Here is a 27,119-nt window from a genome sequence, read left to right as displayed (position 1 = left end):
GCCTGAAATATGACACAGAGGTGCATCTTAAATGTTTTTCCACTGATAAATGGCAGTGTAACAGTAATGGTCTGAATTGACTTGAAAGTCAGTCAAGAATTATGCTCTTGAGCAATAAATGTGAATTGCAATTGACATTCTATGGTTTGACTTCTATCATCACTTTATCATATATTTCAGATATTTCTTAGAGAGATCACAAAGTGCACGGGTAACATTGGCTAAGGCTATTGAATTGTGCCCAGATCCAGAAGAGGTCAGTTTTTAATGTTATTTTAATTAACAAATTAATTTATTTTTCATTATTAAGAGTGAAATAATTTTCTCTTTTTACTTTTCTTTTTTCATCTTTGCTATTTTATAAGAAATTTAACCTTATCATTCAATTTGATATTGAGAATCTTTATTATTACATAAGTCATGGCACAGAAGTTTAATAAACCCTTTTAATGTGCAAAGGCTGATTGACTCGTTTAGCTGAAAACTTGGTACCAGGTTCTTGAAGTGAAATCATTGAATTTAAGTCATATATTGCATACTGAACTAGCACAGTATTAATATTGGTGTTATAATTCATATAAACAAAGACACTTTAAATAACAATTTGGATGGCACTAGTATGTCTAGATGAATCTTTCTCATTGATTATGATTTAATTTGAGAAGTTTGCTCTTACAGCTGGAGAGAGCACAGCTTAGTTCAAGTGAAAACCCTTAATATCTTGATTTGTGTGTTCAATATGACTCTGGTTTAAGATCACATGGAATATTTAAGGTAACAACTGTCAACACATTACATTTAGATGGATTTAACAGGAGGAGAAAAAATGGATCTATAGGGTATTATATTGCTTTGTGGAATAGAAATAATCTAAGATTCTACCTTCTGTTGTGTTCTAAGAAAATTGATATTAAAAGCACAACCATGTATAACTTATGGGAATATTTCAGGACCAGGAAGATGCAGATTTAACAGATGACCAGGAAGGTTCCCATCTAGATGATTCACAACAAGGTCTAGGTCAGGAGGACACTGAGAGGTCACAAGGTCAGAGGTCAGCTGATGGCAGGCAGGTTCAGAACAATCAGGTCAGTATTTGGGTCTTAGGTCTCTAATGCTTTAATTTCTTTAATATTGTAAAATCTTGTGATCTATTTCAATGAATATAAGTGAAATACTGAATATCTGGCCCTAAATAAAAATACTTGTTACATGTTAGTAAAATGAAATTTGTTGTTTAAAGGTAAATGTGGAGAAGTCACAACCAGTACAACCTAACAACCAAATCAACAATCAGCTTAACACACCGTCAACCAGTGAACAACAACAACAACCAGCATCAACCACACCTGAAACTGGCGAGGCTGAGGAGAAAAATGAAACAAAGGTAACCAACTTTTTGTGTGCTATCAAAATAGATTTTCTAAAATGAAATAAAAAGGATAATAAGTTATCTTGTAAAAAATTCTGGCCTCATTTCTTTTTAAAAATTAGATTTAAAGTAATGCAAAAGAGGCTATTTATAAGTTGTTTGTTAAAAGTATTATTTGTTTGTATGTTCAGGTAGTGAAAGAAGAAAGTGATAAAAGCGAGAAGCAGACAAAATCCAGTCAACAAGAATCCACCACAAAGTGTGACCCGGAGCAAACCTCTAAATCTATACCAGATCCTGGAACATCCAAATCTGCACCACAGGAGTCTAACACAACAAAATCCACTAACAAAGAGCCAAAGGCTGTCAATAAAGACAAAGGGAAACCTGTTTGAACACCTTTTTAAATGTGGCAGATGAATTGATAATGTACTTCAGTTGTTATGAAAATTGAAAGGGGAAAAAAAATCATCCGTTCAGTGTAAAAGTGTAAAAGTGTTTTGTTAGGACAAAAAATGTTAATTTTTTAGTGTGACTGTGCTTTGTGTATAACTGTCCCTTTTATAGCAGATATTACATTCAGTGCCATCTCATAAGGAGTACAATACATTTAGTTGTAGCAAAGTAATTGTGGGCATGTCAAACACTTGCAATGTCATGAAAACATGTATATACATATATACAACCTATAGTGATAAATTAGATGTTCATAGTATTCAATATTTTATTGAAACATTTTGTTATTGATATTGTTCATGGCAAAGACAGGGTGTAGAAAAGCAGATATTTGATAAGAGTTGTGGCCCCTTGCTTATAGTGTAGTGTAACCTGCTGCTAAAGGTATAGACCTTTTTAGGTCCTTGAAAATACGACCATAAGGTATAATCCATTATGGCAGAATGGGGGTGTTAGTGAAATTGTTTATGGAATTTTCATATAAATGACTTCTCTGTCAATTGGGTTTCTATTTTTACTAGAAAGTGAATTGAAAATTTTCTTTCTTAATTGCATTGTAAAAAATGACAATTGAAAGAATTTTTACATATTAAAAAGGTCATATATGTTGATACACATGATGGTTTTAGAAAAGATTTGTGTACAGAAATTGTTAAGTAATGATAGGAATTTTGGTTTTTAAAAAACAAAATTAAAGCATTCTTTGTATATGAATAAATCTTCTTCTTGTTTTAAGTATAAACTTTAAGGACATTGTTAGTTTAGTACTACACCGATCTTGAGTCTGAATTGTAGTTGTAATTTAAGATTATTTATTAACCTTATTATGGTAGGCGCTAGGCAGACATATTAATTCATCATAAAGTTACAAGTCGGGTATATTATGTACAGTTTACTATAGTTAAAAGATTTTACCTGGACAAATATTGAACCACATGACTGGTTATTTTGGTGTAGTATGTTCAACATGAATTGTTAAAGATATTTATTCCGACCATTTTCTTATCAACGTAGAAGGTTTTGTAGAACAATGTTTTAAAATATCTAAAAGGGAATCTTAAAGATTCTTTGTTTTATCTCTTATTAAACCCATGTGCTATTGTTTTGATGTAAATACTGTCTTTGAAAACTGTTTTGTTAACATGTGTTTTAATTATTCTTGTACAAAATGTTTTCTACTTGTATCTTTTACTCTCACACTCTCTCTCTCTCTGGCTTTTATTTGTGTATGTTGTATTAAAGTGATTATAGCGCGATCACAGAGTTATGTACATAGAAACATATGAGCACACACATTGTTATACATATTCTATAATGTAGGTATGACATAAATATTGTCAGCGTTCAGTGAAAGCAAAGTATATGTGAAATTGCTTGCTTGTTATGTCATCACAGTGTACATTCATTTCATACAAAGTTAACTTATCAAACAATCTGTCAGTTTAAAAGTTTGGGGGAAATAATATATATCACTACATGTGACTTGCAAATGAATGTCCTGAGTTGTGCTTAACTCGGAACACACTTCATTCCAGATTTTTAAAAAAAATATAAGATGACAGGTTTCTTTATCATCATCCCTGCAAGGTGCGGTTTTTAACAGTTTGGGTTATAAATGGTTGATGTGATGCTATGGTAAATATCTTTACTCTTGTCTGAGAAATGTTATAAATGGTAAGCTTATTTTACTATATAAAATAATCAATTTTTTGTTGCTGGAAAGCATGCTTTTTCGGATGGAAAAACAACTTCATTTTAAATGCAGCCCTTTATTTACTGAAGAGTTTCTGATAATTAACATTTCGCATTTTTTGTGGGGAAAAATAAAACTTCATTATCCAGTCATCATGTATATACAGTATATTAATGCTAGAACATGTGTTATGTCAATATTTATATATACATGTATATAACTAGTTATTACTGGTGACCTACATATTACTTATAGCCATTATGACTTGCCTACATGTATGTCACCACTATCAAGTCGAACCATCCTGAGGACTGACCAGAAAGCTAATTAGTGTAAGCATTCAACCCATCCAAAATCCCCAAAATAACCAATGAACTTGATTAAAAAGCATAGCAAATCCATTGTTTATTTAGTATATGAAGTATATGATCTTAATTAGGAAAAAAGCCTGTAAAAACCTAGATGACATCGTTGAACGTTGAAATCCTGCAAGATTTTTTGTATGTAATGTTGAAGAATGTTTATGCTGGAATGTATTATAGTGGTCTGTACTTGATGTACAGCTTTTTGTTAAGGTTCTTTAATTTATTGTTCAAACTTTTTTTTGTATTCATATTGAATAAATATATTTGTTGCTTGAATGTGATTGTTCCATAGCAAGGATCTAAATTATTTTATAATGAAGTAAATTTTGACACTTTCAATATGGTTTGTTGTCATTTTAACTTGAATATACATACATGTATATTGAGAGTTGTCTTACTCACCCAATTGTTGAAGTGTCCAGATTTCTATTCAATTTTTTTTTTTTTCAGGAAAACTATATTGTTACCTCAAACTACCAATATTTCTAACTTCAACATATAGCATTTCCATTTCTCCCATATCACGTGACTATAGGTTTCTAATGGTAAAAATATTTCAAATTTTATATTCAAGGTTTTTTTTTGATAAAAAGATCACAAACCAACACAGTTTATCAAAATACATTCAGTTGACATAAACACACTCGAATCCGTGGGATCCTGCTTTAACTTTAAACGTAAGGATAACGTCATTGCTTTTATTTTACTGATCGGTAGTATGTATAATTGATATGTAGTGTGGTTATTCGTGAATGTTATGAACTATATTTTCTTTCCTTGTTTTGTACTGAAGAAGGCAAGTGGAATTCCTCAAATATTAGAGAAGTTCTACTAGGTCCAAAAAGCCTTAAAAAATCTGAAAATCCTGCAAACATCAACTACGGCACTTAACTGATACGGAAAAAACAGATAAATACATGTACACTCAAAATTAAATTGAAAAAAAAAATCTGGAAAAAAAACCTTGTGTTATTGTAACAGATCACAATAACGCTGGACACCATCTGTATTTTTTCAGATTGAAAAATCGCAGCATTTATCGTGGACATAAATGATAACTTGCACGTTTCATATTGGTTTATTTACATAAAGTAGTCCGTCGACTAAAAAAAAACTCTACATGCAATGATGTGATCCGTGTTCAGCGGAGTGTCCATGTATATGATGATTGGCTGTCTCTAGGCCCTGGAATGTCTGAAACGTTATATATAAAATCATTAAACGCAATTATGTCATATTTACAACGCCACACAAATACATACAGTTCGTGCAGAACAACTCAAATCGTGTGATTGATATAATGAATAAGATGGAATTGAAATGTACAGTATTCAATTAACTCAATTTTATGTTTTACCAGCCGAATTTTCTGTACAGCATGTCTTGTAGATGATAGAATCATTTCACAGCATCTGCATGGTAGACGGCGAGCGACAATGTCTTTCAAGACAGCGGTGTAGTGTTAGAGCCTTTTGAAGTGTCCGTTGTGGTCACCAGAAAATAATATATGTATACATGCATCTTACGACTGTGCTTTGTCATTTTCTCCCAATTTCACTTAACAAAAAAAATTTACTTGTACACAACCAGCAATATTTATTTCGCTATAAGAAACTTACCTTGACCCACCAGGTAACCCACTCGGTTTGTGTTAGGTTCGCATCCCCTGTAATAAAAGTTTAATTTCGTAAGTATATGTACTTATAGGCAAGTAAAATGACTCGTTACAATAATAATATCTGACTTATATAACGGTTTGGATCGGAATATCTGTCCCCAGGGGGACCCGCCCATTGATCATATTTTCATTGATGAATTTCTTAAATAGACATGAGTGGCGGCATGGCCGAGTGGTTAACGCGTCGGACTAGTAATCTCATGGTCGCTAGCCGCATGGGTTCAAACCCCGTCAGGGACAAGTCTTTGTTTCCTTGAGCAAGAAACTTTACACTCATTGCTCAGTACTGGTTGGTTCCAGGAACGGATTCGAAAGTGTGTTTATAAGCCTACACAATCGAACTAAAATAAATTCTGCATAAACAAATAGACAATGTGTAATATGGGTTTCCTGACAAATAAAATTTTAATGAAGCATAAAATGTATGAATTTAATGAAAACTGTGAGAAATTTGAACCATTGGAGTCCAGTTTTGCATGAAATGCCTCAAAGTCTGTAATTTGCAGTTGATGGTCGTTTGGACTTAGATCATACTGGTCGTATAGATAGTGGGATAGTTGATATAATGCTGGTTGAAGGAAACAGATGAACGACGTGTATTCATGTCTTGATATATGACCGTCATCTACAATACAAAACATTACATTGCAATAAATACAAAAATTATCATTTAAAAGAAGAGGTGCCTGGGTTGTTTAGGGTGCAGACTTTGAAAACTTGCCCATCACAGCTGTGGGTTCGAATCCTGTGAGGGATCATGAATTCTACCTGCACGCGCTTAAAAGTCTGGAAAGTCAACAAGAGCTTTGCAGTATCGACGTCACTTAATTAAAACCTACTAAAAAAAAGACAGAACAGGTATACATGCATAACTATATACACATATGTAAACAGATGCAATGTTGGATCTGTATTTAACACTCAAATCTGGCTGGCAAAAAGGAAAAGGCAAATCTTGTCGTGGGAATTACGGATCTGTTCTTAACAATGACCCAAAACTTCATAATACAATAAAATTTGCTTTCAAATTTCTGTTATAATATTTGTTAATCTGACTTGGTGTGATGTTTAGAATACATGTTTATCGTTATACATTTTCAAAAAGGTTATACAACATTAAGAAACGGTGACATCTATGGCCTTTTTAACTAAAAGTGATAAGCTTTTATCACAAGTTTTACAGACAGACCTGCCTCAACATCCGCGCAGTCTGACTAGGCCCGGTTCTATTTTTTGCATGGAAAATAAATGTATTTTGTAAATGAAATACATTAATAGTCAAATGAACTTTTTCAAATTCAAAACAGGGCAAATTCATTAAAGAAGCAGGTAAATGGGCCAATGTATTTAAAACAATCAAAAATATCGTGACTTTGCCGAGATAACTGATTTAAAATAATACATGAATGTAAAACCACTGATAATCTTTGACATACGATTCGCGTCATACTGGCGAAATTCGTCCTCAATTTCAGTTACAGTAAGTATCCCGTCTTTGTTGGTGTCAGATTTCTGGTACATGTGAGCTGCGAACTCGTCGTATGGTTTCAACAACAACACGTTGACACTGTAGAATCAAAAGTATATTTTAAAGCCAGTCAAACTACCAGTATATAATTTTTATGACTTCGTGAATAGAGACTTTTTAACTACATGTATTGCAATCTGTTCATTGCAACTTAAGTCTCCACCGAATCAATGTAGTGCTTATGTTTTGGCGAAAAAACAGAGGTGGTATGCTCAACTTATTGTGTGGGGCTAGAGTCTTTACAAGGGGATGGGTATTCATAAGTCAATTAACGTCTCCAGGGTGTGAACCAAGGTTACAACAGACTGGTGCAACACTGCATTTTGTCAAAATTACTTCTTTTGCTGTTGTTGTAAAGAAACAGCACAATGGATTATTACATTACACACCCAGTGACCATTGGTTGTAGCGTATAACTACCCTAGTTCACGGTCAGTAAAATTTACTGCTTTTTGTCAACTGTTACCTAAGCGCGGAAATGTTGTTTAGTTTATTAATTACTTGACTTACAGAGTCTTGGCATTGTATCAGGACATTTGGCATCAACGGTTAATCCGAAATAGTGTAAGTGGTGTTTAATTTTAAAGTATGACACTTTTATATACATAGATAAAACAATTACCCAGAGGTCGCTGATAAACAACACAATGTCAAAAGTAATGCAACAATCATCTGAAATAATAAGAGTTAATTCCATTGTTTGCACCAAACCAAAAATTTATATTTTTGGAATAAAGGTCTACAAAAGGTTTGGTTAAAATCATTTAACATACTTATGATCATAAAGATTATGTTAATAACTTTTTTCCTCCAAAGTCAATAGATAAAACATGATAATGCCCCGACATTCAAAATTTATTCCCTGACGCAATGCTAATGTTATTATATTACTTAAATATGTTTAAGAACTGTTTGTAATATGTATACATGTATTTACAAGTTTTTTATTGGAATAGAAATTAAATGCGAATGAAATTACTAAAATAGCATACAAAAGAATAATTTTAGTTTGCTTGTCGTAAAATAAAATGTGGTTGTATCAATTTGTATTACTTTTAAATGACAGTATTTCTTATAACTGAAATGTTCTTGTGATATATATACTGTATGTAGATCATTTTCAGTTATAAAAAATAAATAAAAGAAAGTTCTCACGTTAATGTTAAGTCCAAGACTGTGAAATTGATATGTGAGATGTGTCTTTGCAAAAGTGTCAAGTTTTATCAGTAGAGTTGCCATGTATACATTTATATGCCAGATTAGGTTTATATCAACACAGTTCTGATTTAATTTGTATATACATGTACATTGTTATACAATGTAGCATGAGTGGCACAAAATCAAATGTCTCGCTTGTAGACTGATGCATTTTCATATATTGCCTTGTCATAGAATTAACTACAAAATTCATCGAAAGCACATGTAAAATGTAGATACATTTTCTTGTTTAATATCCATGTAGTACATGTATTAACATGATTCCTGTAAAATTCATGTTAAAGAAGACAAATCAGTTACAATACAGTTAATCATGTAAAAAATTATTTATATTATAACCAGAATAATGTATGTTTCTTCTTAAAGAGCATTTTATACCTCATAAAAACTATAACAGGACACCAAAACTAAAATAAAAAACTTTGAGAAATGAAGATAAAGGCAGTTATGGGGTATTTGATCCACGGTATGTCTATGCCATTTTACTATTCTTATTTAACTATTTCTTATCTTTATGCATGTTTTCATATTTGAAAAAGAATACGCACAGAGAGATTTTTTTCTACATTTTAAAGGAAACAAATACTTTCTGAACGTGCAAGTTTGTAAAATTAAAGCAATAACATATACAATATTTGTTGTATTCAATAAACCGTCACTTCTTGTTGTTTGTTGTTGTTGTTTTTTAATTTGTGATCAACTAAAAATTAGGTTTGAAATAGCATGAAAGGTGTTTACTAAAATAGCAGCGACTAAGTTTGATTCTCTGCAAAAATGGTTGAAAACACAGTACTTACTGTCCTTGCTGATGAGCGTTCTAAGTACTTCAAATATGCTACACTTGTGCGATAATATCAAAGCTAGAAATTGTCCCTATAGGGTCGTTGTGTATATTAACCGATTCATCCAAGGGTCTGTGGTTTAATTCAGATTGATACATTGTACCAGTGTCGAATTAATGCAAAAATGATTAATAATGGAAATAACATTAATACATAATTTTGTTTTGTGTATAAAGTTTCTTCCCTTTTTCCTTTCCTTTGTCAAGTTATCTGAAAAAGTATCAATATTGTCAAAGCATAAGAATATGTTCGGTGGTGGCTTAAATTATTATGCGTTTCGAATTTTCATAAAATCTCTTGATCTAGAACTTTGTTATAGATAGTAAAAGAGTACAGTGACATTTTATGATCCCCTAGAAAGCTTATTAAGTATTTTTTTATTTGAAAACAAATTAATTAAAATTTACCATGAAATGAAAAAAAGATAGTATAGGGCGCCTTGTTTTTCTTTCAGAATTTGAGAGTGTGGTTTTCAGAAGAAAAAAATGATTAACTTAAATTGAGACAAAAATTTTAATACTTCTACGTAAGTCATTCTTATTTTTAAGGCATCCCTAGAAGGTTTATAAAAAAATCTTTTTATTTGATACCAAATTTATTAAAATTGATTAAGAAATAAAAAAGTTAGAAGGGGACGCCGTGTTTTTCTTTAGTTTTATTAGAGACATAGATAACTATGTCTCTGGTTTTATTGAGAAAAATTGGAGAGTCGCCGGGTTTTATACCTCACTGTGTTACAGTACGGTATGGTACGGATTTCAAACGAATTTTAGGTATTACAGACATAATTTCCGGTTCCGGTTAAAAGCAAAACAGAAAAAATCGTGAATTTTTCGTCTTATTAAATTCGAGACGATAACTGGGATAATATGATATCCTAATCTCATTCATAACGTTATTCTGGACTTCGCTTAGGACTCAATCAGTTCAGTTTTTACACACTGTGCTAGTGACATCATGTTGCAGGTACAAATTATCATAATACACACACCATAAAAATACACAGACACTTGGGGTTATGTGCGTGGCTCCCCATCTTGATCCGCACTTGTATACACCATGCCAATTTTTATCGTGCAAACCGTACGTCAAAATATTTTTGCATATTATTACTAAGTGGTCACATGTCTTGAACATAAAACTTGTTTTCCGCTATTTTAACAACATTTAAAAAAGTCCCTAAAATATCATAATTTCATAAAGATCACAACGTACGCTTTCCTTTGATGTGAGACGACTGGAATGAGTTTTGGCACTGTTTAGCGCTTTGATTAATGCTGAGAACCAAAATCCCCGCAGCGGTTACTTCCCCTAATCAGCGGCGGCAGGAAATACCCAAATACACCCAAATGTACCCAAGTATCGCCCATATATACCCAAATGTAGCAATATTCACTTTTTTGTGTATAAAATACAGATTATAGTGAGAAAATTAATTAATATTTATAACATAGTATGACTTAGGTGGCTATAACTTTCATTCATTCTGTTGAAATGGGCAGTTCAGATGTTGTAAGAAAATAATCTTGTAACATTTGCTTATCTACAGTAGGTTCATTAATGAATACAAGCGGCCATCGTATTATTTAAAAAAAAAAATTTAATATAGCTTTAATGGAGTATATACTGTATTTGGGTATATTTTGGTGATAGGAAAATGTATATTTGGGTATGTTTGATTTTATCTAAGTAAATGTTTATATTGTAATTCATAATAAAAATAGCACTTAGCAATAGTTTAGGGATGTTTTTTTTTACTGTAAACCATTTCAGGATATATAACATACAACTTACTAGTAAAAGCAAATGTTCATGTTCATGATCTGATATTAATTGATGATTATACATATCAATTTTCAACATGCAACCAAGTTAATAAAATTCAATGCTTGAAATGTTTGGGCTGGAAAAAAATCATCTGGGCATCAAATTCATGTAGGCCAGTTATGTAGAAAATATTGGTTTTAATATTATGAGGCAGTGAAGGGCAGGGTTTTCAGTCCAAGTGTCTGAGCATGAATCTTGGCTGGGAGTAGATTTACTTGATATAAATAAAATATGAACATTGTTTTGTTAAATTTTTACTCTTGGCTAAACAATGTTATACAGAAACTGACCAATCAATGTTCAATTCTGTAGCGATAGATTTTAACACCTGCTTAAGTATTAAACAACATATATTAACTAACTGATTTATTTCATATTAAGTGGTAACTTTGGGTGTAGTTACAGGTCACAAAGGTCAAGGTCACTGGTGCTTAAACTAGAATTTTACTCTTCAACAAATATAGCCTTTACTTATTGACTGATATTCATATTTGGTAGTGGTCCTCAAATTATGGGTAGAATAAGAGGTCATTGAGTTCAAGGTTATGGACACCAGTGCTATATTTAGATAGACTTTTGTTCAGTTCGGTAGCATTCATTGCCATTATCCATATTTCTTGCTTATGTTATTTAATTCTTATTTTATTTACACCAGAAATGTTAAATATTGAAAGCGAAACATGTCTTATATATTGAATGTTATAATGTGTAATGTCTTACATATTTTTTTACCTTTATTATGCTATTTGCATTTTATGAGGAATTGTTTGGATGTTGCACATGCTAAAATAAAACTATCACAAGTGCTTATATAAATTATCTAAATTTTGGACTATACTTTGGTTTAAATATACTGAAAGAACATTGTGCCCATTTCATTTTGTGTTAGACCAGCTAGGTATTTATAAAAACATTCCTTGGTAGATGATTATGATATGTGTTATGAAGAACCCAACAATTTAACCTTTTCAAAAAAGTTCAAGTTATATAATTATATTGTTTGTTTCTCCATGACAAGTGAGAAAATGGCAGTGATTTTTGTAATAAATATATTATGCCAATTTTTTTAATGTTTTTTTTTTTTTCAGAAGTGAGACATATTCCTGAAGTATGGAGTCATTACTGGATGAAGTAGACTCCCTTCTTACCCCAGGACTGTCTACAGACACTCCCGAGTGGTGCAGTAATTGTCAGTCCCTTAAACAGGTTGGTTAATAAAAATATAAATAAATTAAGCATGATGTAATGAAGATAATATGATCTTTCATGGTAATTAGAATTGTGATAAAACAAAAGCTAACACAGTAAAATGTACCAATCACAAGCTTGACTATACAATTTTATGATGTCTTTGTGTCATACTATTTAAACTATTTAAATAAAAAAGATATTGAAAGATTTCTTGTTTTTAGATATTTAAAAGTTATCTTTTGCATATTAATGTGATCCTGAGTGTTATTAATGACATAATATTATATCACTCGCAGCACGATCCTTACTTTTGCTATTATTTTTCAATAAAAGATGAAAAAAAAAGATTCTAGTGCTTTTGTTTTATATGAAAGTTTTTTGGAAGCTATTCCGTTACATGAAGCTTATGGAATGTCAGTGATCCTACTCAGATGCCTGCAATAAGGCATTGAGGAGTACTTAAGGTCTTCCTCCATCAGTAAAGGTGAAAAGTCACCATATGACTTTAAATGTTCTGTGCAACTAAAACTCAACCAAAAACAAGTGTATAGGTATGCTCCATTGACTTGTGAATATTTGAGCAACGTCACGACAAGACCAACATAGTGGGTTTGCGACCAGCATGGATCCAGACCAGCCAGCGCATCCGCGCAGTCTGATCAGGATCCACGCTGTTCGCTATCAGTTTCTCTACTTGTAATAGAGTTGGTAAGCGAACAGCATGGATACTGATCAGACTGCACAGATGGGCAGGCTCATCTGGATCCATGCTGGTCGCAAACCCATTATGTTGGTTTTGTCATGACACGGCTCATGTGTATGTTTCAGGAAATTAAGAGATTACAGGATGAGCAGCTACAGAATTTCAGTAAATTGAAGCAGAAAATTATTTCCACCGAGTGAGTAAAACTATATAATAGATTTAAAATATGATAAACCTAGATATTGGATCCATACCAGTGTTAATAATCAGGAAAAGGATATTCAGTGATGGGGTCTGCGGTGTTTTCTTTGATATAATTGGCATGCACATAATCTGGAGTCATTGTTGATTTTCAATTTTAAAAAGGTACCAATTAATGTAAAAGAGGACTTACATAGTCCTAAAGTTATATATCATAACATATAGTATGTTTGTATGTCAGATGTGTATATGGATGTAATCTAAGGTGGTAGCTCTTTATTTGCAATGGTTGTACATGTCAGATGTTTTTTTTTTTGGCATATGATTACATCTTTTTATGTAAAGTTACATATAAATTTCAGATAATTGCTATATGATACCTGTATTAACATTTTTATGTTTGATTATACTTTATGACAACACTAAAGGAACTCAAATCTTTGCTATTTTCATGTACATGTACATAAAAATTAAATTTTGTTTTGTTTATATTTTTCAGTTTGCTGATCAAGAAATACAAGTCAAAGTGTGATGATATCCTTTGTTATATTAATTTGTACTGAATTATACTGTTTATTTAATCATACTGTTTATGTTTGACATGTAAAATATAAAGTTCAATTTGTCATAGTTATAACTTTATGAGGTTTGGCCTGAGGTGAACATTTCTGAATGTGAAATATACATTCTCATATATAATATATATTAGATGTACATGTATGTAGTATGATGTAAATAAGTAATAGTGGTTTAACTATTTTATGTAGGTGTTCAGATGTCATTAAATAGTCAGACCCTATTATTTATTAGAAAAATTATATGAGCCGTGTCATGACAAACCAACATAATGGGTTTGCGACCAGCATGGATCCAGACCAGCCTGCGCAGATCATCTGCGCAGTCTGATCAGGATCCATGCTGTTCGCTATCAGTTTCTCTACTTGTTATAGGGTTTGTAAGCGAACAGCATGGATCCTGACCAGACTGTGCAGATGCGCAGGCTGGTCTGGATCCATGCTGGTCGCAAACCCATTATGTTGGTTTTGTCATGACACGGCTCATATATCTTTGTATTGTTAGTTTAATTTGTAACCCTTTTTTATCAATGAATCTTTTGTTAAAGTTATGTTACAAGATCTTAAGGTTACATTCTTTTAGTTGATCCATTGATGGTTTTAGAGACATTTGTTTTTGTACATTAACAAAAAAAGATGCTGAGTTAACAGTCAGACTGCACATGTAGACATGTTTGTTATTTCTTCATTCAGTACATGTAGGTATTTCACACATGTAGACATGTTTGTTATTTCTTCAGTCAGTACATGTAGGTATTTCAGTAGCATACAATAGTATTAAGTGAATGAGTAAGTAGTACATCCTTAACAATGAGTACATTATGATGTGCAATGTAAGAGAACAGAAGAGGCTAATAAAAGAGCTGACAAAAGTCAGAGGTAAATTATATTACAGTTATTGTTGCAATATTTTAATGATATAGATTTAATGATATAGATTTAAATTTGTCTTATATAAAACCAGCCAAGAATAATTTACTAAGAACATTTATTTTCTCAAAGACAACCTATGTATGTAATTCAGATGTCATTTCCTGCTAGTGTATTTTGGTGGCTCAACTAAGGTGCTCACTTGTTACTAAAGTAATGCATGGATTGGCGTCCAATATCTCAAAATTAAGCTCAACACTCTTGCTCTGCATGCAAGAAATCATATTTAATTTTCAATAATCTTGTAGTTGCTTTTTGAGGCTATTTTTTATCCTAGTAGGCTTTGTACCAGTGGAGTATCGTTCGTTCCCCTGTGATGTAAGTAAAGTAGTTACCAGTATAGTGTCTGGCCAGACGGCACTGGGCAGGCATTGTTTGCATAACTTAAACAAATAACTGCACTGGCCAAGCATTACAAAGTTTGTTTGAAAGGCCCATAATTATTTTCCACTATTGTACTGACATCTAAATTTATTTTTTTTTTACATGAAGATAATAACAAATATTTTTATATTAACAGACAATGTGAGATCTTGGAAACACAGCTGAAAGCAGCATTACTAGATACAGAACCATTAAGAAAGGTATGCTATATGTTTATATTCATTGTATTTTTACAAAACTTTATTATCAAGAAAAATCTTTTTCACCTTTTTGTTATGAATTCTCTACAAAAAAAGAAAGACAATGATTTTTATTCTCAAAACTAATTTAAAGTAGAAAAGTTTTAGAATGTAATATAGTTGAAACATATTTATCATGTAGCATAAACATACTTATTTTAGCTCTATTTATGATGAATGCTTTAAACTTATTTGAAACAGTCTTGGGTCACTTTTTGAACTAACAAGCGGTAAAGCCATTATAGGAAACATAATTGTGATTCGAGTAGGGCTTGAACCAATGATCCATGGATCGAGAGAGAGAGAAACTCTGTAACAATGAGGCTATCACTCTCCTTTACATTTTTATGCCCCCGCCATGTAATGGCCGGGGCATATAGTGTTACCCTGTTCCGTCATTCCGTCCTTCCGTCCTTCCGTCCTTCCATCCTTCCGTCCTTCCGTCATTCTGTCATTCCGTCATCATCAGTTTCCGTTCATTATCTTAAGAACGGTTGCACACATTCAACTCAAATTTGACATATGAATATGTCATGACAAAATACAGGTCAAGTTCGAATTTGGTCATGGTTCGATGATTTTTGACAGAGTTATGCCCCTTTTACTTTGAAAATAATATGAAATTTCAGTTTCCGTTCATTATCTCCCAACGGTACAACACATTCAACTCAAACTTGACATATGGATATGCCATGACAAAATACAGGTCAAGTTCGAATTTGGTCATGGTTCGATGATTTTTGGCAGAGTTATGCCCTTTTACTTTGAAAATAATATGAAATTTTCAGTTTCCGTTCATTATCTCCCCAACGGTACAACACATTCAACTCAAACTTGACATATGGATATGTCATTAGAAAAATACAGGCCAAGTTCGAATTTGGTCATGGTTCGATGATTTTTGGCAGAGTTATGCCCCTTTTACTTTGAAAATAATGTGAATTTTCTGTTTCCGTTCATTATCTCCCCAACGGTACAACACATTCAACTCAAACTTGACATATGGATATGTCATGACAAAATACAGGTCAAGTTCGAATTTGGTCATGGTTCGATGATTTTTGGCAGAGTTATGCCCCTTTTACTTTGAAAATAATATGAAATTTTCAGTTTCCGTTTATTATCTCCCCAACGGTACAACACATTCAACTCAAACTTGACATATGGATATGTCATTAGACAATACAGGCCAAGTTCGAATTTGGTCATGGTTGACGATTTTTGGCAGAGTTATGCCCCTTTTACTTTGAAAATAATGTGAAATTTTCAGTTTCCGTTCATTATCTCCCAAACGGTACAACACATTCAACTCAAACTTGACATATGGATGCGTCAAAAGAATAGCGCAGTTCATGTTCAAATTTGGTCATGGTTCAATGATTTTTGGCAGAGTTATGCCCCTTTCACTTTGAAAGTAATATGAAATTTTCAGTTTCCGTTTATTATCTCCCCAACAGTACAACACATTCAACTCAAATTTGACATATGGATATGTTTTTGGAATGCCCAGGCCAAGTTGGAATTTGGTCATGGTTCAATGATTTTTGGCAGAGTTATGCCCCTTTCACTTTGAAAATGATATGAAATTTACAGTTTCTGTTCATTATCTACCCAACAGTGTTACGTATTCAACTTAAATTTGACATATGGATATGTCAAAGGAATGGGCAGGTCAAGTTGAAATTTGGTCATGGTTTGATGATTTTTTTTGCAGAGTTATGTCCCTTTCACTTTGAAAATAATATAGATACATCTTAGGAATAAGCAGTTTAAGTATGAATTTGGTTGTGGTTCAATGATTTTAGACAAACTTATCTTTCCTGAATGTTGGAAAAATTTTGTACTTTCAGTTTCAGCACTCATACTTTTAGCCATTATTTTGGCTACAAATATGAAATATGTTATTTTTAAAAGGTTAAGACTGAATAATTTCAGTGTCTTGAACATTGTATAAAAATGGTTTGTGTTAACATTTTAAAGTTTTAAGGGCTTTGAACTTAAAATGAAAAAAATAATTAATGCACCATCTGAAATTTTGGCTGCATGCGGGGGCATCCGTGGCATGATGACACATTTCTAGTATTTAATGTATTAGAAGGAATATTTGTTGTCAATTTATAACTAACTCATGTAATATATGAGCAGTGTCATGACAAAACCAACATAATGGGTTTGCGACCAGCATGGATCCAGACCAGCCTGCGCATCCGCGCAGTCTGATCAGGATCCATGCTGTTCACTGTCAGTTTCTCCACTTGTAATAAAGTTGGTAAGCGAACAGCATGGATCCTGATCCTGGTCTGGATCCATGCTGGTCGCAAATCCATTATGTTGGTTATGTCATGACGCGGCTCATATTTATGTTATATTGTAGACAAAGATCACACTAGAGGCAGAGATTAGATTGAAGAACTCAGAGATACAGTCTATGTCGGACAAGTTACTAGCTGTTGAGGTACAATTATAATATCATCTATAACAGGGTTGTAACTTGCAACTTAGTTTACCAAAAAAAGTTAAAACCTACTTAAAACCAAAATCTGATTCTAACTATATCAGAAATAAATCGGCATGGAAAATGATTTTTTGTATATAACATAAATCTTGTTTAAGTGTTGTTTTTTTTTATTTATGTAAAATTGTAATTTTCAAGTTTAGTATGTTATATTTTTAGAGCGCACGTAAACAATATGAGCATCTTTCTAAAGCTAATACCTTGGACATTGAGAAACTAGAGGCAGAAAAGAAAGAGCTGATGACTAAAATTAAGTCACGTGAATTTGGGTAAGATTTTATGTTAATTTATAATTACATGTAGTGTGTATGAACCTTTGACCTAATGTTACTGTAAGTTTTAAGCCTTTGCCACCAGTATAGAGAGAGGTCATCCTGCACTTTTGTACAGTTTGAACAGGTCATGCAGTCTGACACTGCTCTATACTGTTGGTAGCTCAAACTTCAATACAGAATCCCTCAAATACAGAATCCCTAAACATGAAATTAACTGTTCCAGATTCAAAATTCATGTGTATAATCAATTACTCATGTGACTTACAGAAAATTCTTTTATATTTTAGGCAGTTGTATTTTATCCTAAACATTTTTTGTTATCAATTATTGGTCAGTGACCATTTTAATTGACAATCTTATTAAATATGTAGTCAATACAGCTCTACTAGACATTGGAAAAAATGGAGCATAATGTTACTTAAAGTTTCCATATAGGGCCCCCTAAAAACTCCAATGGTCTCCCAATATCTCATACATGGGGGTCCATGGACCCTCTACCTGATATTCTTAGGAAAAAACCTCGATTAAGTTGTATTGTGGTATAATATAAGAAATAGTAAACATCACTTTAGATGTCTTAGTACCACATAGAATAACTAGTTGCCTTACAAACATTTATCAAGCTGAAGTCAAGGCTAAGGCCAGTTCAATGTTTGGGGCTGACTGAGAGAGATTCCTATAATGCTCGGAAGCTGTCTGTGATTTGTGTACTTTTTCTTGATGTAATAACTTGACGTTTTATTTCAACAATTGGTTTCATGTTTCAAAATGTATTCACTAATGATTTAGATTGATTGTTCTTTATGCAATAACTGTAATTAGTATAACAACTATACATAATACTGCATTATGCTGTTCAGTTTATAAAACAAAAGGGAAGTAATCACTTGTTACACTTATTTTATTTTGTAAATTATAGCTTACTTCCCTTAACAAATAATTTGTAGTTATAACAACTCGGCTTATTTTGAAAACCTTATCTTTGTGAAAAATATAATTGTATCTGTAATTTTTCACACCTGTATTTTTTGTTTTTAAGGAAATTAACGAAAGAAGCTGCCAAGGAATACAAAAGTAAGTAAAACATTATAATTTGCTTCAAATTGCTTGTGTATAACTTTTTATCTTTATTGATAAGTTCTTATACATACATTGTATAAGTCATTCACCTGGGGTAAGAAATGACTCCTCTCTAGGAGTCACTTAGTTAACTAAGACTTATGTAATACAATATCATTAAGATAAATTCTGAATTTTCGGGATTTTTCTTCCATTTCAAACTTTTCCTCTCAGGTAATTTATTGAGAAAGAAATGAAGTCCAACTAGTCACAAGTATGAGACTAAATAATTTGGCATCTTCAATTAATTTATTACGATTTTACAAATTGATGTTGTTTTCAATGAAAAAACATTAAGAATTATTTTTAATGATTTTATTTTATGTTATATAAATGTACCATGTATTAACATTAGCATTTAGTATTCAAGGCATGCCTGACAACTGCATTATGACCATCTTGTAAAAATCTTATTTAGCAAATGATAGATTAAATCTGATTATAAAATGCAAATTTCATTAATTTATATTCATTTATATCAAGCAATCATGGCTACATATGTACTGAAATTTTGTTGTGTTAGGTCACTGTTATTTTAAGTTCTGTACATAAGATCTGCATTCATATTTTGTAGCACCATCTATACACACAGTAATAAACTGTGAACACTTATTGGCCACTCATGTATATAATATAGTCAACAGTTACTAAAATGTTCTGTTTTTGTCCGATGCATTGCAAGAAAATATTTCATTTATTATAATTGTACTGGCATTTCTATCTGCTGTGGTGATATTTTCTTGTATTTTCATCAGTGTCCTAATTTCCTTTTTCTGCTAGCTTCTTTATCCTTTCTTCTGTCTCGCACAAAATGCCAGCCAGCACAAGCGATGAAAATAACAACAAGCACTACATTTATTATCAGCACAACAATGATCTCAGTTGTATACGAGGGCATGATATATACATTTACCAGTGTCTCGACTTCAAGTGTATCGTCTTTCTTGCATACATATGTCCCTGAATCATTTAATGTTACATTTTCAATTGTAAGAGTACCATTCTCAGATTTAAAGCGTAAGATATCAGAGTTTGTTATGTTGATGATGGACTGGTTCCGCACAAGTTCAGATATTGGAACAGTGTCACCAGGCCGGAACCATTCCAATTTCAAGTCTTCTGAAGAGTCAGCAGGGTAATGTTGACATGTTAATTCAATTGTGTTTGAAGGTTCTACAGCAATACTGGATGGTACCACTTTCAATACAGTCTCGTCACAGCTGGTTCCTGGTAAACACAATATTAGGAAAGCAAACACAAATTTCATGTTGACTGCTACTGGCTCATGTTTTTCTTTCATTATCCTGAAGTATATTTCACATGCCCTGTCAATAGAAGAAAAGTTTATTTAAACATATATTTTTGTAATATCTGTGAACCCTGATCATTCAAGGTAAAAAAGTATGTTTCTGTGAAAAAGCTTGTAATGTGATAGATGCTTTGAAGTATTCTCTATGCTTTTGAGTTTTCTCTATACATGCATATACTGAATGAATGTTTTAGCTTTGACTATATGTTGATGAATGAATTTGGGCTATTTTTATACCCCTGAAACGAAGTTATGCGGGGTATATAGGAGTCACTCTCTGGTTGGTCGGTCTGTTGGTCCAGCGGCCCATTGCATTTTCCTTGTCCTGAGCATAACTTGAAGACTAATGGTTGGAATTCAGTACAACTTCATACAATGGTCAAGCACATTGAGAAGAAGTGCAGTGTACAAAATCCATAACTTCATCTTCACTAATTACAGAGTTATTGCCCTTTGATATTTTTCCTTGTCCGGAGCATAACTTGAAAAGTACTGGTTGGAATTCAAAACAACTTAATACAATGGTCAAGCACAATAAGAGGAAGTGCACTGCACAAGAACCATAACTCTGTCCAGAGTAATAATAGTTATAGAGCATAACTTGAAAAGTACTGTTTGGAATTCAAAACAACTTCATACAATCGTCAAGCACAATAAGGGAAAGTGCAGTGCACAAGAACCATAACTCTATCTTAAGTAATTACAGAGTTATTGCCCTTTGTTACTTTTCCATTGCTTTCTTTTGTCTGGACCATAACTTGAAGACTAATGGTTGGAATTCAATATAACTTCATACAATGGTCAAGCACATTGAGAGGAAGTACAGTGCACAAGAACCATAACTCCATCTTGACTAATTACAAAGTTATTTCCCTTTTTTTTCCTTGTCTGGAGCATAACTTGAAAACTACAAGTTGGAATTCAATACAACTTCATACAATGATCAAGCACATTGAGAGGAAGTGCAGTGCACAAGAACCATAACACCATTTTGACAAATTGCAGAGTTATTGCCCTTTGATACTTTTCCTTGTCTGGAGTATAACTTAAAAAGTACTGGTTGGAATTCAATACAATTCAATACAATTTCATACAATGGTCAAGTATATTGAAAGCGCAGTGCAGCGAAACCTCTTTCTTGACTCATTTAAGAGTTTTGCCCTTTGTAACTTTTTATTGTCCAGTGCATAACTTGAAAATTAATGGTTGGAATTCAATAAAACTTCATACAATGGTCAAGGGCAGTGAGATGAAATGCAGTGCACAAGAACCATAACTCTATTTGGACTAATAACAGTTATTGCCCTTTTTTCCTTTTTTGTCCAGTGCATAACTTGAAAACAAGTAGTTGGAATTCAATACAACTTCATACAATGGTCAAGCGCAATGAGAGGAATCGCAGTGTACAATAACCAGAACTCTCTCTGGACTTATTACAGAGTAATTTAATAAAACTTTATCAATTGTCAAACACATTGAAAGGAAATGCAACATACAAGAACCACAACTATCTTTAATTGCCTACAAACATTCTTATGCAAGGTATTCTGTTACTAGTAACTTCCTCATTTCCAAAGCAGTCTTGCGGGGTTATTTATCATTTAGTGATAGTTCTAGTGGCTATTACTCTATGTAAGGAATTATGGCAAAATGGACTTTGACTATCTTTAAATGAATGCATTATGGCTGTTGAACTTTGGGTTAATGTTGATGAAAAAATTAAAGCTGTTTTGACCATGACTGTTTGTTGATGAAATAATTATGGCTGTTTTGGCTCTGACTCTATGTGGATGAATGAATTATAGCTGTTTTGACTATGATTAACTGTTGTTGAGTGGATTATGGCAGTTTTGACTATGATTATCTGTTGATGAATGAATTAAAGCTGTTTTGACCATGACTAAATGTTGATGAAGGAATGAAGGAGTTATGGCTATTTTGACCATGACTTTCTGTTGATGAAGGAATGAAGGAATTATGGCTGTTTTGACTATGGCCTTATGTTGATGAATAAATTTTGGGTGTTTTGACTATGACTTTATGTTGATAAATGAATTATGGCTCTTTTGACCATGACTTAATGTTGATAAATGAATTATGGCTCATTGACCATGACTTAATGTTGATAAATGAATTGTAGCTGTTTTGACCATGACTTAATGTTGATAAATGAATTATGGCTCTTTTGACCATGACTTAATGTTGATAAATGAATTATGGCTCTTTTGACCATGACTTAATGTTGATAAATGAGTTATGGCTCATTGACCATGACTTAATGTTGATAAATGAATTATGGCTCATTGACCATGACTTAATGTTGATAAATGAATTATAGCTGTTTTGACCATGACTTAATATTGATGAATGAATTATAGCTGTTTTGACTATGGTTATATGTTGATGAATGAATTAAAGCTGTTGTTTATGACTTTCTGTTGATGAGTGAATTAAAGCTGTTGTTTATGACTTTCTGTTGATGAGTGAATTAAAGCTGTTTTGACCATGACTTAATGTTGATGAAGGAATGAAGGAATTATGGCTATTTTGACCATGACTTTCTGTTGATGAATGAATTATGGTTGTTTTGACTATGACTACCTATTGTTGAATGAATTATGGCTATTTTGACTTTGACTGTCTGTTGATATATGAATTATAGCTATTTTGACTATGACTACCTGTTGTTTAATGAATTATGGCTATTTTGACTTTGACTATCTGTTGATGAATGAATTATAGCTATTTTGACTATGACTATATGTTGTTGAATGAATTATGGTTGTTTTGACTATAACTACCTGTTGTTGAATGAATTATGGCTATTTTTACTTTGACTATCTGTTGACGAATGAATTATAGCTGTTTTGACAATGACTTAATGTTGATGAATGAAATATAGCTGTTATGTATTGTTAAAAAAAAATTGTTTGTCATAACATAGAACATTAAATTTTCTGCAAGAACATGCATTCTTGAAGCAATTACTGTATGTGTAGAAATATTCGCAGGCTTCAAATTTTCGCGGTCTTCGCGGTGACATTCGATCCGCGAATTCATGTTCAGCGCGAATATTTCTACACCAATAATTTCTTAATAGTCATATTTTCGCGCATCTATAGAACAATGTATATCAGTGTGTTCACGGCTGCCATAAGTCTTGTATCCGTGGTGCTTTCAAAGAGTGATTTTACTGCTGTATTGCTAGTGTATTATTGTTTGACTGATATGATTATCGGATTCTTGTTTGAGTATATACATGTTTGAACAATACCATTGCATCACGCTATTTATTTCATAGTCTGAGTCATAAACGTCTTGACCTCTGATCAGATTATATTTTGTTTTTCTAAACAAACAATACAAACAACACAAACATTAACGATTTTAACTGATGAAAACATGGAAAACAAAACACAATTACTCAGTCAACATTTTAACAAAATCGGTGAAAAGATTATGGTCTCATTCAGTGCTGTTTAAAACTGTGAAAAATCACGCACGTTAACGGACATTCTTTTGTTTGCCATAATCTGTCCGCTAGACAAATTGAATGTCTTTGTTCTGTACAATAGCGTATTCATTGACACCAGGTGTTGAAAATAACTGTGAAGTCCTACAATGATAACAGTAAAAAGTATGTAAAATGAAAGAGGGCTGCTTGCGAAAACCATTGCCTAATCGTGTAAGAGTATTTTCTCTTATTTTCTAACCTGATAGGTGTACGCGAATTTATGATTTTCGGCAGTCACCTCCGCGAATTTATAATAGCGCTGCGCTAATATTTGTATATACCCCCAAAATGGACCTTTCCGCGAAAATTTGCTTCCGCGAATTTAAATACACATACAGTAGTTGAATTAAAACATGTAAAAATGATTAAAAAAACAACTATGTATTCCAAATGCAAATTATTCAACTGAAAAATCATAGTAAAATGATGAAGCAAGAAAATTGAAAATGTGTGTAAGTTACATTGTATTAGATGTCAATGTTTAAAAGGTACATGTAGTAGCATTGTTAAATTGGGTACAGGTTGGTATTCAGGTCACATACATAGCTGATAGTGAATATTTGTCCTTAATACTGCTCTTATTGCCTAGATTAAATGACATTTTACATAGATAAAGAACTCTGATACACAATTGATATTATGACAGCTTTTTTTTTAAAAAACTTGACAACTAATAAATGATCTTTATTTAAAAAACTTGACAACTAATAAATGATCCTTATACAATTTCTTCTGCAAGCAATTCCTACATTTCTCATGGGATTTGAACCAAACTTTTTTAGAAAGTTTGTCACCATTAGTGCCCTTGCATATGATTTCTGGACTTAGTGATTCTATCAGTTTAGCCAATTTTCAGTTTCAATGCCATAAGTATAAGTTCTGTCAGGTCAGCTTATGCTTCTATGCAGTGTTAACAAGGTTCTTAACTTTTGGCTATGTACATGTAATTTTAAATGACATTTTCATTTGTGCAGTTTCAGACTTTAAGATAGGTCAAGTTGATAATACATATTTAGCATGAAAATTTAGAAACAAATCACATACAAGTAGAAATTTCAGAATCAAATCACGTACACACATGTATATACCACTCAGAAACAAATCTCATACATGTACAAAATTCAGAAACAAATAACAGACATGTATAAAATTCAGATACAAACCACATATTACATCATTATATAGAATTCAGAAACAAATTTAATACATGTATGAAATTTGAAACAAATAACATACATGTAAAAAAAATTAAATACAAACAACATACATGTTTAAAAATTAGAAAAAATCACATATATTTATATATTCAGAAACAAATAACAAATATGTATAAAATTCAGAAACATATAACATACATTTATCAAATCCTTCTGACATGACATATAATTAAAAGTTAGTTATAAAACAGAATTACTAGTTGAGAATGGATTCAATGTCATTTCTAATTTTAATAAAAAAATATCACAAAATTCATTGATTCAGTTCTATTCATAAATTATTAAACTATTTTCTGTGTGGATATTAAAAAAAAAACTTGTACCTTTAAATGTTATTACAATTTTTCCCTTTTTTTGTTCTGAAATATGATATGCACACTGCAATCTTTTCTCTGTTTTGAAGTATTATGTCCTATATACTGACATAAATACAATATAGATAAAGTTTGAAGTTTGGCTATTTGATATGACTTTACCTGTATATTTTAAACATGTAACATGAAAAAGACAAACAATTCTTAAGTTTCTAATTTTATTCTTACATTCATTCAGTAATACATGTATAATTACAAGGAAGGTAAATTATATATATAATGAATGTTATTTATACTTGCCAACAAATGGTAGGCAGTTTTAACTTTCGGTATATATACAACTGTTTTCCTTAAACCATTACCACTCTTAATATCGTAAATGATATCTCCAAAAGAACTAAAAGGAATCACTTGAAATTTCACACACTTATTTGAGAGCATGATAGGAGGTCACTATCCAAGGCCCATAACTCTAACACAGATTTGGACATAATTATGGCCCTTTATAAACTTAACAGCACTAAGAATAGTCAAGAATGCTGTCCTGGCGAAAGCTCTTGTTAAATGAAACTTTTCGTAGTATATAGCAAACCATTGCAGGCCATGACCAGACAGCACAAATGTGCCGATTAATCTTTGGTCACATGGGTAATATCTGTTGCCCCTAGTTTGCTAAAGGTTTATAGACTCTATGTTTATGTTTGAGAAGTTGTAAACTGAAAATCAACTAATGTAAGAGTTATATTTTATGACTTTGAAACTTGGATTTTTTTATTGTTTGTACAATTAGGTAAATGATAACTATAGATTTATATTTGGACAGAAATGTGACTTAATTCTTCCTCATAAATGACACAGCTTCCATAATTGAAGTTTTGGCGCTAATGATGACTGAACTATTCAAATAATATTGGGTCAAATCAACATGTGGCTCGCATGTTCAGCACAGGCAGTATACATGGCTCATTTTATAATTCTGATACTAAAATCCCTTTTAAACTTTAACTTGCTGGTACCAAAAGTGATAAGTTCCTTGTCATTAGTATAGAGTTAGGCCAGCTGTTGGCAGCTCATTAAATTTAATAATATTATCATACTGAAACCCCTTTAACTTAAACTAGACTGTTCCAAATATAAAGCAGGGCAAGTCCATTACATTAAGTTAGGAATAGTGAGAGGTTAAAAAAACCTGATATATGTAGTATTATTTAAATGTGCTTGTTTGTCATTAAACTAAAAAATAAATCAAGTTAAAAAAAAGAATGATGCAGATTTTAAAGTGCAATACATGGAAAGTAATATTGAACTTATTTGTTACTTCTACTTTTCAAGGATCATGTTATAAGTGGTTGTAGATATATAAGTTGATTGTTTTACAGATGAGATTACTAGATCATGTTATATGTAGTGTAGATATATAAGTTGATTGTTTCATAGATGAGATTACTAGATCATGTTATAAGTGGTTAAAAATATATAAGTTGATTGTTTTACAGATGAGATTACTAGATCATGTTATATGTAGTGTAGATATATAAGTTGATTGTTTTACAGATGAGATTACTAGATCATGTTATATGTAGTGTAGATATATAAGTTGATTGTTTCATAGATGAGATTACTAGATCATGTTATATGTAGTGTAGATATAAGG

General features: G+C 32.0%; 4 protein-coding genes across 4 annotated transcripts in view; 2 read left to right on the top strand and 2 right to left on the bottom strand.

Annotated features, from left to right (window-relative positions):
- LOC132759774 (probable ubiquitin carboxyl-terminal hydrolase FAF-X) overlaps positions 1-4,225 on the top strand; it is a 60,430-nt gene extending 56,205 nt beyond the window's left edge. Inside the window, 4 exon segments of the mRNA XM_060751620.1 lie at positions 181-256; positions 951-1,088; positions 1,244-1,387; positions 1,564-4,225. Coding sequence (XP_060607603.1) covers positions 181-256; positions 951-1,088; positions 1,244-1,387; positions 1,564-1,767 — 562 coding nt within the window. The 3' untranslated portion in view covers positions 1,768-4,225.
- A 720-nt stretch (positions 4,226-4,945) lies between these two features.
- Positions 4,946-8,348, bottom strand: LOC132759778 (uncharacterized). The gene is made up of 6 exons (XM_060751625.1): positions 8,248-8,348; positions 7,715-7,764; positions 7,001-7,131; positions 6,022-6,189; positions 5,506-5,552; positions 4,946-5,080 (listed from the first exon to the last, which is right to left on the bottom strand). Exons 1-6 carry the CDS (start codon positions 8,329-8,331, stop codon positions 5,003-5,005), a joined length of 558 nt encoding a protein of 185 aa, XP_060607608.1. The 5' UTR covers positions 8,332-8,348; the 3' UTR covers positions 4,946-5,002.
- Positions 8,349-9,935: 1,587 nt separating this feature from the next.
- LOC132759755 (uncharacterized) overlaps positions 9,936-27,119 on the top strand; it is a 38,202-nt gene continuing 21,018 nt past the window's right edge. Inside the window, exons 1-9 of the mRNA XM_060751583.1 lie at positions 9,936-10,118; positions 12,068-12,185; positions 12,999-13,069; positions 13,574-13,610; positions 14,470-14,528; positions 15,100-15,163; positions 17,577-17,657; positions 17,877-17,986; positions 19,032-19,066. Coding sequence (XP_060607566.1) covers positions 12,090-12,185; positions 12,999-13,069; positions 13,574-13,610; positions 14,470-14,528; positions 15,100-15,163; positions 17,577-17,657; positions 17,877-17,986; positions 19,032-19,066 — 553 coding nt within the window. The 5' untranslated portion in view covers positions 9,936-10,118; positions 12,068-12,089. The remainder of the gene's footprint in view (positions 10,119-12,067; positions 12,186-12,998; positions 13,070-13,573; positions 13,611-14,469; positions 14,529-15,099; positions 15,164-17,576; positions 17,658-17,876; positions 17,987-19,031; positions 19,067-27,119) is intronic.
- Positions 19,412-25,630, bottom strand: LOC132759756 (uncharacterized). Its single transcript, XM_060751584.1, has 2 exons — positions 25,475-25,630; positions 19,412-20,436 (listed from the first exon to the last, which is right to left on the bottom strand). Exon 2 carries the CDS (start codon positions 20,409-20,411, stop codon positions 19,863-19,865), a length of 549 nt encoding a protein of 182 aa, XP_060607567.1. The 5' UTR covers positions 20,412-20,436; positions 25,475-25,630; the 3' UTR covers positions 19,412-19,862.

The sequence above is a fragment of the Ruditapes philippinarum genome, unplaced genomic scaffold (genome assembly GCF_026571515.1).
Source record: "Ruditapes philippinarum isolate M1 unplaced genomic scaffold, ASM2657151v2 ctg38_1_1_1_1, whole genome shotgun sequence".
Lineage (NCBI taxonomy): Eukaryota > Metazoa > Mollusca > Bivalvia > Venerida > Veneridae > Ruditapes > Ruditapes philippinarum.
The sequence above is the reverse complement of the archived record's forward strand: the minus strand, read 5'-3'. Positions and strand labels throughout refer to the sequence as shown.

Coding starts and splice junctions, on each gene's coding strand:
- LOC132759778 (XM_060751625.1), bottom strand. CDS start 8,331: ATGGCAACTCTACTGATAAAACTTGACACTTTTGCAAAGACACATCTC. Junction 6,190..7,000: donor TCGCCAGTATGACGCGAATC/GTATGTCAAAGA, acceptor TTTGTATTGTAG/ATGACGGTCATATATCAAGA. Junction 5,081..5,505: donor GGGTTACCTGGTGGGTCAAG/GTAAGTTTCTTA, acceptor ATAACGTTTCAG/ACATTCCAGGGCCTAGAGAC.
- LOC132759756 (XM_060751584.1), bottom strand. CDS start 20,411: ATGAAAGAAAAACATGAGCCAGTAGCAGTCAACATGAAATTTGTGTTT.